At 65.6% G+C, this 12,510-nt stretch overlaps 1 protein-coding gene across 10 annotated transcripts in view; it reads right to left on the bottom strand.

Moving 5' to 3' along the window:
- The window catches only part of SYT7 (synaptotagmin 7), a 64,111-nt gene that overhangs the window by 23,954 nt on the left and 27,647 nt on the right, over positions 1 to 12,510 (bottom strand). The window contains exons 3-6 of one of the 10 annotated variants that reach the window (XM_080687236.1): positions 10,829 to 10,908; positions 8,116 to 8,247; positions 6,996 to 7,220; positions 3,090 to 3,407 (exon numbers count right to left, since the gene is read on the bottom strand). In XM_080687236.1, coding sequence (XP_080543362.1) covers positions 3,090 to 3,407; positions 6,996 to 7,220; positions 8,116 to 8,247; positions 10,829 to 10,908 — 755 coding nt within the window. Of the gene's footprint in view, positions 1 to 3,089; positions 3,459 to 6,995; positions 7,221 to 8,115; positions 8,248 to 10,828; positions 10,909 to 12,510 lie in introns of all 10 variants that reach the window. The other 9 variants (XM_080687234.1, XM_080687237.1, XM_080687238.1 and 6 more) reach the window with 9 other exon arrangements.

Here is a 12,510-nt window from a genome sequence, read left to right as displayed (position 1 = left end):
ACGCCAGGGCCCCCGGACACACAGCCCATCAGAGGGAAACGGAAGTCCCTCCGGCGAACGGCGCAGAGGCCACGCGGGCCCTCTCCGTGTCCCCTTCCCGGAGAGCCGCGGTAACTGCCACGCCGTTCCTGGCAGCAGCGGTCCAGAAGGCACCACAAAGCCAAGACGGAGTTTGGGGAAGTGCAGGAGGCTGGCAAGTCGGGAGAAGTCCAGGCAGGGAGCCCGTGTGAGCGGCGAGGACCGTGTGGAGGCCGCGCAGGCCAGGCAGAGCCGTGAGAACAGACGAGGTGGCGGCGGGAACCTCCTGGAGTGGCCCGTGGCTAGCCACACGGGGCCAGGGGTCAGGGGGTACATGCCGAGTGCGGGGCATTGCCAGGGAAGCACCGGGCACCCGCAGGGCCGCCTGCGTTTCTCAGGGACCTCAGCCGCGTTTGCAGCTTTTCCTGGATGCTTTGTGGCACTCCTCCAGCGTCGGGTCTCTCCTCCCACAGAGGGAGAGGGGTTCGCAGACGGGGCGGGCACGGAAGCGTCTCCAGGAGGTCCAGGGGAAAGATGGTAAGCTGGGGGCATGTTCCGGAGGGAGGCCGATCCCGGGTCCGAGCCCACCACTTCCACCTCCACCTCCACCCTGGAGGGCAGGCGAGTGGCAGGCAGCTGGCTGTGGCTCTGTCCCAGGGGGCCTGCCAACAAGGGAGCTGTGGCCGGTGAGCGAGGCCTCCGGAGGGCGGGCAGGCGGGTGCAGAGGTCTTGGACGTGGGAGCCTGGGGCGGGGAGGAGGTCGGTAGGTGGTCCCACGGCCTTCTCTGTCTTTGTCCTGTGTACGGTCACTCCAGGCTGACACTCGCGCCGGCGTCTGCCTTTGGGGACGGGACGAGTCCTCGCTCCCTCTGGTCCCTGCCCACCGGCACTGTCTTGGAGTTGGTAAAATTCCATTTGGCTGTTTGGGAGCCGGCTGAGCGGGCGGAAGGCGAGCCGGTGAAAACAACACGTTGTTCCCTGGTTAATGCATTTTTCAGATACTCCTTCGGCTCCTCTGGAACACCAAACGGCTCCTCTGCATAGACTCCCGATTTGTCATTCTCTCCAGGTTGCAGGCCAGGCCGCCAGGGCGAGCATGGGGGCCAGGAGGGGAGGTTGGGGGGGGAGCGGGTGGTGGTGGGCGGCCACACCCACGGAGCAGGAGGGACGCCTTCCTCCCTGAGAGAGGAGTGGGGTCTTGGGGGTGGCCCTGGCTAGCCCTCTCACCCTGACCCCCTACCCCAGCCACCAGCGTCTGGGTGAATGGAAGGCCTCAGAAACTGAACCATAAGGCAGGGGTCAGGGGTCAGGGGTCGAGAAACTACAGCTGGTGGCCTGTGTTTGTAGAGCCCACAAGGCAAGAACAGTTTGTACATTTAAAAACGTGATCCAGCCCGGCCGGTGTGGCTCAGTGGTTGAGCGTCTACCTATGAGCCAGGAGGTCGAGGTTTGATTCCCGGTCAGGGCACATGCCCGGGTTGCGGGCTTGATCCCCGGTCAGGGGCATGGAGGAGGCGGCCGATCGGTGATTCTCTCTCATCATCGATGTTCCTCTCTCTCTTTCCCTCTTCCTTCCTCTCTGAAGTCAATAAAAGTATATTTTTAAAAAAATGTGAACAAGACTCCATGTGTCCGGCAAAGCCTCAGATACTTATGACGGCCCTCACACAACTGGCCGGCCCTCTGCGGGGACACGCGTGGAGCCGCGCGGGCAGGAGGAGAGAGGGCAGGGCCCGCTGGCTCTCGGCGCTTTCCCCTCGGCAGAACCGATTCCCTGGGCTCTCCTCATCCTCGCCGGTGCCACAGCACCTGTCTCCAAACAACCTGTAACCCGGAGACCAGCAGGTTCTGCTGAGCATCCTGTCTCCTGCGGGCGTCCCGCGGGGTCCCAGGGCCCCGGGCCGGGGAGAGCCCCAGTGGATGCGCTGCCCGGCGTTGCCAAGTGAGTCCCAGGCAGCATGTCCGGTCAGGTGGGGCCCGGGCCACTGGCAGGAGCATGGGAAGCTGGCTTGGTGCAGCTGCTCCTGTTGGGCGTCTCTGCCAGAGGTAGCACTCCGTCTGCTCGGGAAATTCGGGCCGGGGTCCAGCTGGAGGAGCTGCCCCGAGGGTCCCCACATCGTGCCAGGGAGCTGGGCCTGGAGCTGGGCCTGCCCCTTCCTCCTCCCTTTCTCTTCTCCCAGGTCGGTGTGTTGGTCGCCTGCTCGGGAAAAGTGCTCCCGGGAGAGACCCGGGAGAGGGCATAACCCCCGAGCCTGCAAGGAAGGTCATGTTAGGCCCTGGAGGTGGTGATGGCGGGGACGGAAGCCCAGACCTGCCCTGGGCTCCGAGTGGGACAGGTGCCCGGACGGACGGGGGAGAGGGTGCCCTGGGCCGGGGCCCAACCAGTGAGGCGGGGCAGGGGGCATGTGGCTGGGGCACGGCTGAGGTTAAATGGTGTGTTACTTCTCAGACCCGCATGCTCGCAAGGAGGCTTTGATTTTAGAAACAACGTTCTCTAAAGCTTCGGGAGGGACATCTGACGTTTGACCTCTGGGGAGGGGTCACTGTGGGAGCTGGAGGGCAGGTGGCTAGGAAGGTCGCAGAGGCAGAGGACAGGGCCCAGGCAGGGACGGGGAAGCGAGGGGAGGGAGGGGGTGCGGGAAGGAAGGGGGCAGAGTCCAGTTACAGGGTAGAAGTACCTGGAGGGGAGGAGGCAGGGCCTGACGAGGGGTGGAAGGGGGCCAGGCTGGGGAGCAGGGAGGAAAGAGGTCACAGGAGGAGAGGGGGGTCTGACAGGGAGGCCACGAGCGGCCCCTGGGACTAGCCCAGAAGAGGAGACGGATCTGGGGACCTCAGCAGCTTCTCTAGTGTCTCCACTGACTTTTAGGGGGGACCTTCTCCGAGCCCTGAGACACCAGGGTCCTCCGAGGGGTGGCTCAGATATGAACCCTTCCATGGGGGCTGCAGGCGTGAGCATGAGCTACAGGAGACTGGAGGGGTGTCCGAGTCTGCTTGGCACCTGCCCTGGAGATGTGGGGGAAGAGGCTGGGGTGGGGAAGTGGGGACCGCCGGCTCAAGGGGGGGGGACTTACAGGAAGGACTTCATGTCCAAGCCTCGGGTTCGAATCTGCCCCACCACGTGGTCCCAGCTGCCCGGGTTGGAGCGGCTGCGGCCAGCGGCCGCCCGGTACTTGGAGCCGGCCGAGGCGCCCTGCCGCGCCTGGCCCCGGCCATAGGCCCGGGGGTTGGGGCCGGGCACTGAGGCCGCGTGGGCCTGCAGCTGGCCCAGGCTCTGGCTGGTGGTGGGCTGGCTGGGCTGCCGGCCCCGCTGGTGCTGGCTCAGCGGCTGCTGCAGGCTCTGCTGCCGCATCAGGGTGCGGGGTCGCTGGCATTTCGGCTCTCCCGTGGAGCTGGGGATAGACTCAAGGGTAGTGGTCGTGGACAGGGTGGAGTCCTCGAAACTTGGGGTGGGTGGGGGAGAGGAGAGAAAGGAGAAGCAGGTGAAGGGATCACAGTGGAGAAGAAGCCCAGAGCCAGGACCAGGAGGCCCGGGTGCAGGGCGCGCTCTGCCGGTCCTCGCCAGGCCTCCGTCGCAGTCCTCGCCGCTGCTGTCGCCGCCACCTCCCCCAGGAGGCCCTAAGGCCCCAGCCCGCCCCGAGGGCCCCGTCGCCCCGCCCAGCCCGCCCCCCTGGCCTTGGCTCAGCTTAGCACCCAGTACCTCCTGCCCGAGCAGGCCTCTCGCTGGTCTGAGCGGCCACGGAAGCGTCAGAGGCTGCTGTGTGGTGAAGGCGGGTCCCCAAGGCCCTGTGGCTGCCTGTCATGTTGGAACGGGAGGGGGTGGATGGACCTCCTCCTGCCGTCTCGCTGGGGACCCCAGGAAAGGCTGCCTCTGTCCCTAAGCTCTCCTGGCCGGGAGACACGTGGAATCCAGGCCGTGCAGGGCCGGGGAGGGCAGGCTTATGCTTTGTTCCCGGAGGCAGGGGTGCCCGCGGGCCCCCAGACCTCTGCGCCAGGGCCAGGGCGGCCTCAGGGTGTGGGTCGTGGCGCATCTTCACCCCCCTTCCTGGGTTACCGTTTCTGAGGGCAACTGTTTCCCCTTGGTCTCCTGGGCCATGACTCCTCGTCAGAGGGGGGACCCCGGAAAGGAGCAGAGGAGGCGGGAGCTCCAGGAGCCACCTGTCTGGCCACTTTGCACATTTCTGATGGAAAACAGCGTGGGTGCCCTGTCCTGCATGCATCTGAGAGAGGGCACCTCACGGGCCCACCAGCACCTCAGAGAAACGCTGGCATGGGTGGGGGGCGAGGACAGACCGGAGGCAGGATACGGCCCATCAGAGGCAGGATGAGGAGGTCAGAGACCCGGGTCCAAATCCCCTCTCTGCCATTTCTTAACTTTGGGACTTTGGAAAGGGGAGTCCACCTCTCAGTTTCTTCATCTGTAAAATGGGAATGAGAAATGGTCCAAGCCGCCTCTGTCACAGGGATGCCCCGAGGACCTGCTGAGGCCAGACCCAGGGATGCGCGGTCCAGGCAACGCTCCGGGGCCAGAGGTGGCCGCCAAGGTCTCCGGAGACGGAGGGGGAAGGAGTCAGAGCGCTGGCCTCCCCTGGGCACCCTGCTGTGCGGCCCCGGCTGGAGGTTCCAGCACATCCAAGGGGCAGGGCCAGAGCCTGAGGCCTCAGCCTCCTCTGTCCCTTCCTTCCGACTCCCGATCCCTGGGCTAGACAGGGGCTGGCAAGAGATGGGCTCTCGGCCACTGTTTTTTGTCAATAAAGTTTTACGGGAAACAGCCGCTGTCACTAATGTACGGCCTCTTGGTTTCATTGCGCTTTGCTCTGTGTACTTCGCAGACACTGTGTTTTACAAATGGCAGGTTTGTGACAACTCCGGATTGAGCCGGCCTATCAACGCCTTTTTTTTTTAGCAACAAAGTGTTTTTCAATTAAGGTGTGCACATTCCTCTTAGCCATAATGCCGGTGCACGCGGTAGAGTGCAAGTGTAACTTTTGTACGGGGAACCAATGCACAAGGCGTGGGACTCGCTGTCCCTCATTGCGACGTTCGCTTTATTGCGCGAACGTCTGGAAGGGCACGCGCATCTCCAAGGTCGGCTGCGCAGCTGTCTTTGGGCCACGCCGGCAGGGCTGAGTGGTTGTGAGGGAGACCTGCAAAGCCAACTACTTCCTAGCGGGCCCCTTACAGGCAGCCATGCACCCCTGAGCTGCTGAGGGGGGAGGGGGGCCCCCGGGCCCTGGGAGCCGCGTTCACCACTGCAGTCAGACCTCAGCTCTGCTCACGCCCTGAGCCTCCCTGGGAACCAAAGGACAACAGTTAGCCTGCCCCTGTGGGCCGAGAGAGAGAGAGAGAGAGAGAGAGAGAGAGAGAGAGAGAGAGAGAGAGAGAGAGAGAGAAAGAGAAAGAGAGAGAGAGAGAGAGAGAGAGAGCAAAAAGCAAAACGCTGGGGTCCTGGGGAGGGCAGCCGCCTTGCCAGGCTCAGGCCTGGAGTTGGGGCCACCACCAGGCACAGGCCCAGGCCTGGCAGCCACGCAGGCCCAGAGCTCCCTGGGGGCAGGCAGAGGTGGGGGGTGGGGGGGCGGGGCCGGCCCCTGGGTGGCCGCTGCCTCCTCCTTGCTGACCTCAAATGGTTTCCTATCATCTCCAAAACAAGCCTCTCAGTCACAGGAAACAAAAATCCGTTTCCCCAGGCCCGGAGCCGGCTGGCAGGTGGCCTGGAGGCCTCAGCCAGCCTGGGATCTGTGGCCGGAGCAGCCTGGGAGGGCCGTGCTGGGCCTGCTTCCAGAGGGGGGTGGGGCTGCCTTCCAGACTCTCCTGATGTGGGGGGAGGGGGGAACCTCGGCCTGTGTCCCCTCAGGCCAGAAAGCACACGAGCCCTCAGCACAGGGGGCCTCCGTGCACCCCATGGCAGGAATCACGGGCTTTGTGAAGAGAACCAGGGGGCCCAGGAGCTAAGAAGGGCTCAGGGCTGCTGGCCTCTGCGTGAGAGGCTGCCCCATCGGCTGGGAGCAAGGCAGTTCTAGTAGCCAATTGGAACCTATGTCCCAGCGGATGAGGATGGTTCAAGGGCCTGAGAGCCTGGGGCCACAGAAGGTTCTACAAGCCAAGATGAGAACCAGGCTGCCCCCTGGCGGGAAAGAGGGGAGCGTGCTACCTGCTGAGAGTAGGGGCCAGCCCTACAGCCACTGCCCAGGACAGGCACTGACCGGCTGATGAGGTCGGACAGCTATGAAACAGGGAAGGCAATTCCGCCTGACATCCAGACCACCCTCGTCAGAAACGAGAAGCCAGCTGGGGCTCGGCAACCCAACCTCCAAGAACAGAGCGTCCCGCCAGCCGCCAGCCCGCTGACCAAGCCGGGGACAGCCAGGGGGAATGGCTGAGATGAGGATGAACTCGGTGGGCCTGCGTAACAGGTGGTGCGATGGTGTGAGCAAGACTGAGACAAGCCAATGGAGTGGCCGGAGGATGGTCAGCACAGGCAGGGCTCAACCTCTGGGTCTAGAGCCACCTGCTGGCCGTAAGAGGGAAGGCCCGGTGGGTGGCAGATGAGTGGCATACACACAGGCTGAGAGCGGGCCAGCTCCCCCGAGGATGGGATGGTCCGATGGCTCAACAGCTACGGGCCTGCTGCCCATGGAGGGGTGACCTGGCTGCTGATATGGGGCCGCCAACCGAAGAGGATGGGATGACCCGAGGGCTGAAACGGAGCTGCCCCGGGGGGCAGAAAATGAAATGAGCTGGTCACGGGGCAAAGGGAGAGACTGACGGGGCAGCAGCCACAGGCTGAGAGGCGACACTGATGGCTGTTAGCTGTGCTGATGGCGAGGACGATGGGGGGTGTCTCATGAAGGGATGGGATGAGCCAGGGGCCGAGGACGGCCCCTCTGGGGGCAGCAGCGGGCATGCCAGGGGTCCCGCTGTCCACCCTGGCGGGGGCAGGCCTGAGCACTGGCTCTGGCGGCCGTGGGGCCATCACTCACTTGGACAGGTTGAGCTTCCCTGCGGCCAGGTGGCTCTGCACCGTCCGCCAGCGGCCTCTCCCCGCCTTGCCACCGCTGGCCGGCTCGCTGGGGGCGGTGCCGCCGCTTCTCAAGGCGTCCTCTCCAGGTGGTGGCACCAGCGCCGGCGTCTCCCCCAGCCGGCCTTCCCGCTCCACCGCCAGCCCCGCTGCGGCGGCCACTTTGGCGCCGGACAGGAGGGTGCCACTGGAGGCACGCGCGCGAGGCAGCCAGGCCAGGGGGCACCGGGGGTGGCGGTGGGGGAGAGAGGGCAGGACACACGTGGGGGGGGGGAGGTAGAAGAGGAGGAAAAACAATAACAGATAAAAGGAAAAAAGAGACAGTGAGAGAGGAGGAGGAGAGAGACAGACGGACGGACAAGAGACAGACAGAGAGAGAGAGAGAGACATCAGCACTGCAAGTGGGTTAACAGCGGAGCCTGCAGAGAGGAGAGAGGGGCCGGCGGGCTGGGGGCTGAAGAGCAACGCACCACGACAACGGAGGGGGCCCCTCCCCACCGCCTGGGGCAGGGGCGGTGGGGGTGGGGGAGGGCAGCCACCTCCAACTCTATCCCACAGGACAACGAGGGTTAACGACGGAGGAAGAGCGGGCTGTCCAGGCCGGGAGGCCCCCAGGCAGGGAGAGAGAGAAAGCCATGTTAGTCAGAGTTCATCACCACCACCACCATCACCGCCACCACCTCCGCCACCACCACCGACCACCACCACCAGCAGCCAGGGCAGCAGCGCACAGCGGGGAGGGAAGCCGAGCAACACCGAAGGGGAGGGACCCACACGGGCAACCCCATCCTGACTGCAAGGGGTGGGGCCGCGGGGACCAGCGTGGGGCGGCCGTGTGGCTGCTGGCTGCAGCGGGGACTCTCCTGAGTGGCGGCCCTGGGGGGTGGGGACAGGAGAGGGGTGGGCAGGCGAGGGGGGCAGGAGGGGTTGCTCGTCCCCATGGCCAGCCTGCCCATGGGCTGCAGGGGAGGGGGTGGGGGAGGGGAGCAGGGGGAGGACAGTGAAGGGCCGGGACGGATGGGAGGAAGGAGGGCGTGCGCAGAGACTCAGTACATATGATCAAACCAGGTAAAGTCACTCACTTGAGGGACAGTCGTGGGTCGCCATAAGGGGCGTAGGGTGAAATGTTTAGAATAAACTCCTTGGGAGGGTAGGAGCTCCATTTCTGCTGCACTGTGCTCTCATTGTTATTCCAAAAGTCTCTGTCTAGATCGCTGGAGGGGCAGAGAGAGAGGGGAGAAAACAGGGAGATACAAGAAGAAACAAGCACCGCCAGTCCTGGGGGGCAGGGGGCCCCTGGGCACACAGAGGGCAGGTGGGCCAGGTCGGCTCCTGCGGGAGGAAGAGAGGCGGGCGGGCTCCCAGCGGCGCCCCTGCACACGTGCACGCGCACACGCTCACGGGGCACACACACACACGCTCGCGGGCCGGGCGGGAGGAGCGGTGCCGAGAGGAGGCGAGCGGCAGGAGGGTGGCTGGAGCCTTGCACCCTGGGAAGCTGGTGGGAGAGAGAAAGATGGTGAGAGAGCAGGGGAGAGGGGCGAGGGCCTGGGGAGAAGGCCGGGCGGGATGCAGGGGGAGTGGGAGGCGGAGAGGGTGCTGGGTTCTGGCTGGAAAGAGCTGCAATGCCGATCAGACCCTGTTGCCAACATCCTCTGGCCTCAGTCTCCCTGCCTGTCCATCCCTGCTGCTGCTGTGGCTGCTAAGCCGCCCGCTATCCCCATGGTGCGTGGAGGCCCCAGTTCTGGAACCCCACGTTCTCCCCTCTCCACCTGCATCCACTGAGCTCTGGGATCCTCCTATGGAAGCAGCCTCGGCCCGTCTCCCTATGTGCTCCCCTCCCCCCACCGCCCTGCTCTGGGATCCTCTTATGGAAGCACAGAGAATGGGGGCACTTCTGTGGGAGCGGCCAGAAGGCATGGCCTGGAAACCCCAGGAGCCAAGGACAAGTTGACCTTGACCTCAGTTCTCGACCTCAGACTTGGGGAAACAAAGAGCAGGCCGAGAGAAGCCGAGCTGCCACCACCCGCCCCCTCGGGGCTCCCCGGTGTGGACAGCCGGTCTGTAGAGCACCTTGGGAAGGTGCGGCCAGGGCTCCAAGCCAAACCCAGCGCCTTGAAGGCGCCAGTGATGGTGTACAGTGTTTCCCACACTTCGTTGGCCATGCAGCCCTTGACCCGTGGAATAACTACTAGGAGTGCTCCGAGGACCTCAGTGTGGGGAGCTCTGCTGGAGAACGCATCCCCAGGACTTCTGACGAGCCCCTCCCTTTAAAGGAGGCCCTAGGCCATGGGAGACTGTGCGGGGTGAGCCCTAGGGGCCTGGGGGCACCCAGAAAGGAGTGGTGGCTTCCTTCCCTGGGGCAGAGGTGACAATGCAGGGGGGGGGGCATGGGCTGCAGGAGGGGGACAGCCCACTGTCCCCTCACTCTGTCTTAGGGCCCTGTGGGTGCTGGCGCAGCCTGCAGGGCCTGCTGCCCACCCGCTGCCCACCATCCCCTGTGGCGAATCCCCTCTGCCTCCTGGGCCCTTTCCGGGACTTCTGGCTCCCCCTCCTCCCCCTCGGCCCAGACCACGGCTGCAAACTCAGGGGCCACCCTGAAGGCATCTCAGGTGCTGAGCTAGGGGGCTGGCCCCCTGCTCCCCGCTCCCCATACTGTCCCCCTGCCTCCCAGAAGCCCTGAGCCGGGCTCTGCACTGCCCCTGACACCTGCCGCCTCTGGCTTTGAAGACTGGAGAGTGTGCAACCGAACCAGCTTCAAAGGCTTCCCGCGGCCTCCCCACCCCCAACCTGGCCGCCGCCCTCCACTAACCCCACACACACACCCGCAGCTTCTGTGAAGGCCCCAGACAGGGTCAGAGCTAGAGATGAAAGAGAGGAGGGGCAAGGAGGGGCAGAGGGGGAGCCCTGAGGAGCAGGGGGAGGAAGAAGGGAAGGAGGGAGGGAAAAGGAGACGAGGGGGGGGGGAACTAGGCAGTGGAAGGGGCCGAAGGGAAGGGGGCAGAGCAGGCGGGGGCAGCTTGCCCCTTAGCTGGCAGCTGAGATGGAGGAGCCCTCGGCCCGTAGCCTCCCAGTGAAGGCCTGAGGAAGGGACCAGGGCCATCGGCCAGGGGGCACAGAGCCCCCGGCCAGGTGGGGCAGGGGGGCATCTCCTGGTGTCCCCCAGGGGCCCTCAGCAGTGGGCTGACCCAGGTGGTCCACAGTGGAAGGCTGACCTGCTTACTTGAAAGGCCTCTTAGAGCAAAATGGGGGGTCAGAGGCAACAAGATATTGGCTGGGGATGGGGGGTGGAGGGATGGGGGAGGGGAGCTTCCCTGTTACCAGCGTCCCCTTGAGCAGCCCAGCGCTGGGCTGCACCCCTCCAGGTCACCCCGAGAACACTGACAGGGTCTGAGAAAAGAGTGGGGGCTGGGTGGGGTTGGGCGTGGTGTGTGTGAGGTGAAGGGTGGAGGGGGGGACAAGTCAATTATTCCCCTCGCCCCAAAGCAGCCAGGGCTGAGGTAGGGCACAGTGCCGGGGAACCAGCAGCCAGGGCTGAGGAAGGGCACAGTGCCGGGGGAGCAGCCAGAAATGGGGCTGGGGGCCTGGAGCACTGTGAGGGGCTGGGGGGCACAGGCAGAGGAGGTGGGGCCTGGGGCCACCCCGAGGCACAGGGCATGTGCGGGGTGGGGAGCGAGCACAGCAAAGGGCTGAGGGGGACTGATGTGTGTGGCAGAGGCAGATGTAGGGAGGGGCGGGGGCTCCCCCACCTGGGCTGCCTGCACACCCCACCCCCACCCCAGGGCTGGCACCTACTTGATGGCCTTCTTCTCACTGCGCCCGCGCCCCGAGTCTGGCGTGCCCACCGTCTCCAGGGAGTTCTTGTAGCGCTTGCCCTGCGGAGACAGCACCCCGTCCGTCGCTACTGGGACCCGGGCCGCACCCTCCCTGCCTCCAGGAACGGGCTCCCCCTGGGGAAGCGGGGAACTCCCCCTAGGGTAGTGGGGTATTCCCCCTGGGGAAGCGGGGTACTCCCCCTGGGGAAGCGGGGTACTCCCCCTGGGGTAGGGGGGTACTCCCCCTGGGGGAAGCGGGGTACTCCCCCTGGGGAAGCGGGGTACTCCCCTGGGGAAGCGGGGTACTCCCTCTGGGGAAGCGGGGTACTCCCCTGGGGAAGCGGGGTACTCCCCCTGGGGAAGCGGGGGTACTCCCCCTGGGGTAGGGGGTACTCCCCTGGGGAAGCGGGGTACTCCCTGGGGTAGGGGGTACTCCCCTGGGGAAGCGGGGTACTCCCTGGGGTAGGGGGGTACTCCCCCTGGGGAAGCGGGGTACTCCCCCTGGGGTAGAGGGGTACTCCCCCTGGGGAAGCGGGGTACTCCCCCTGGGGAAGCGGGGTACTCTGCCTGGGGAAGCGGGGTACTCCCCCTGGGGTAGTGGGGTACTCTGCCTGGGGAAGCGGGGTACTCCCCCTGGGATAGTGGGGTACTCCCCTGGGGAAGCGGGGTACTCCCCCTGGGGTAGGGGGTAGACTGGAGCCCAGCCTTGGCAACAAGGTCAGAGGCCAAGGTGAGGGTGTCACAGCAGTGGGGTGCCAGCTTCACCAGTGCCTGCTCTTTGGTTGGCACTTCCTGGGCCTCAATGGGTCCCAAGACCTGCCCCACCCCCTTGACCTGCACCCCATCCCTGACCCCAAGGCTGGGGCCTCTCCTGTCCTCCTGTCGCTCTGGCCAGGCTCCCAGAGCACATCTCCCTCTGCACAGACAGATGGCTCTCCTGGCCGCCTCACCCTGGCCACGTCACACCGGCCCGTCACTGCCCCCAGATGGCGGGGTGGCACCCTGCAGGGCAAGGTTGGCAGCAGCCAGTGACGTGAGCAACGGGGGTGGGGAGAAGGCCCGTGCCCAGTCCTGCCCAGGCTGTGCCCCTCACTGTCGGGAGGCTCCCCGGGGTCCTCGTGCCTGGGGCTGGGAGGCGGGGCAGGGCCTGAACATGCTCCCTTGTAAGAAGGCAGCCCACTGCCTCGGAGGCAGCCCCCCAGAGCTCCTCACCCCAGCCTGAGTCGGGGAGGGGCAGGGCGGAATGCGGGGCACCCCATCCCTGGCTGGCAGCAGGGCCGTGGCTGCAGCGGCGACTGGGCCTGCTGCCCGGAAGGTGAGCGCCATTCACCTTCTTGGCTGCGTTTCTAAATTTAGCTCCTGCAGAGCCTGGCACCATTAGCATTCCTGGCTGCCACCACGCGGCCTCAGTGCGCCCAGGGGCCACAGGTCTGGGCCAGGCCGGGGCTGGTGTGGGTGGCGGGGGGATGGGGCCATGGGAAGGCTGGAGCGGCCCCCGCAGACCATTCTCCCACCGGACACTCGCCTGCCCCTGCCCAGTGGGAACACGCACGCACGCACGCACACACGCTTCTCCACATGCAGTCGTGTGCACCGACACCACAGCCACAAGTCAATGACTCCCCTCGCCCCAAAGCAAACAAGAGCCGCACAGCTGTGCTC

Source organism: Plecotus auritus, assembly GCF_963455305.1.
Source record: "Plecotus auritus genome assembly, chromosome: 9".
Lineage (NCBI taxonomy): Eukaryota > Metazoa > Chordata > Mammalia > Chiroptera > Vespertilionidae > Plecotus > Plecotus auritus.
Note: the sequence above shows the minus strand (reverse complement) of the source record. Positions and strands in the feature narration are given on the sequence as shown.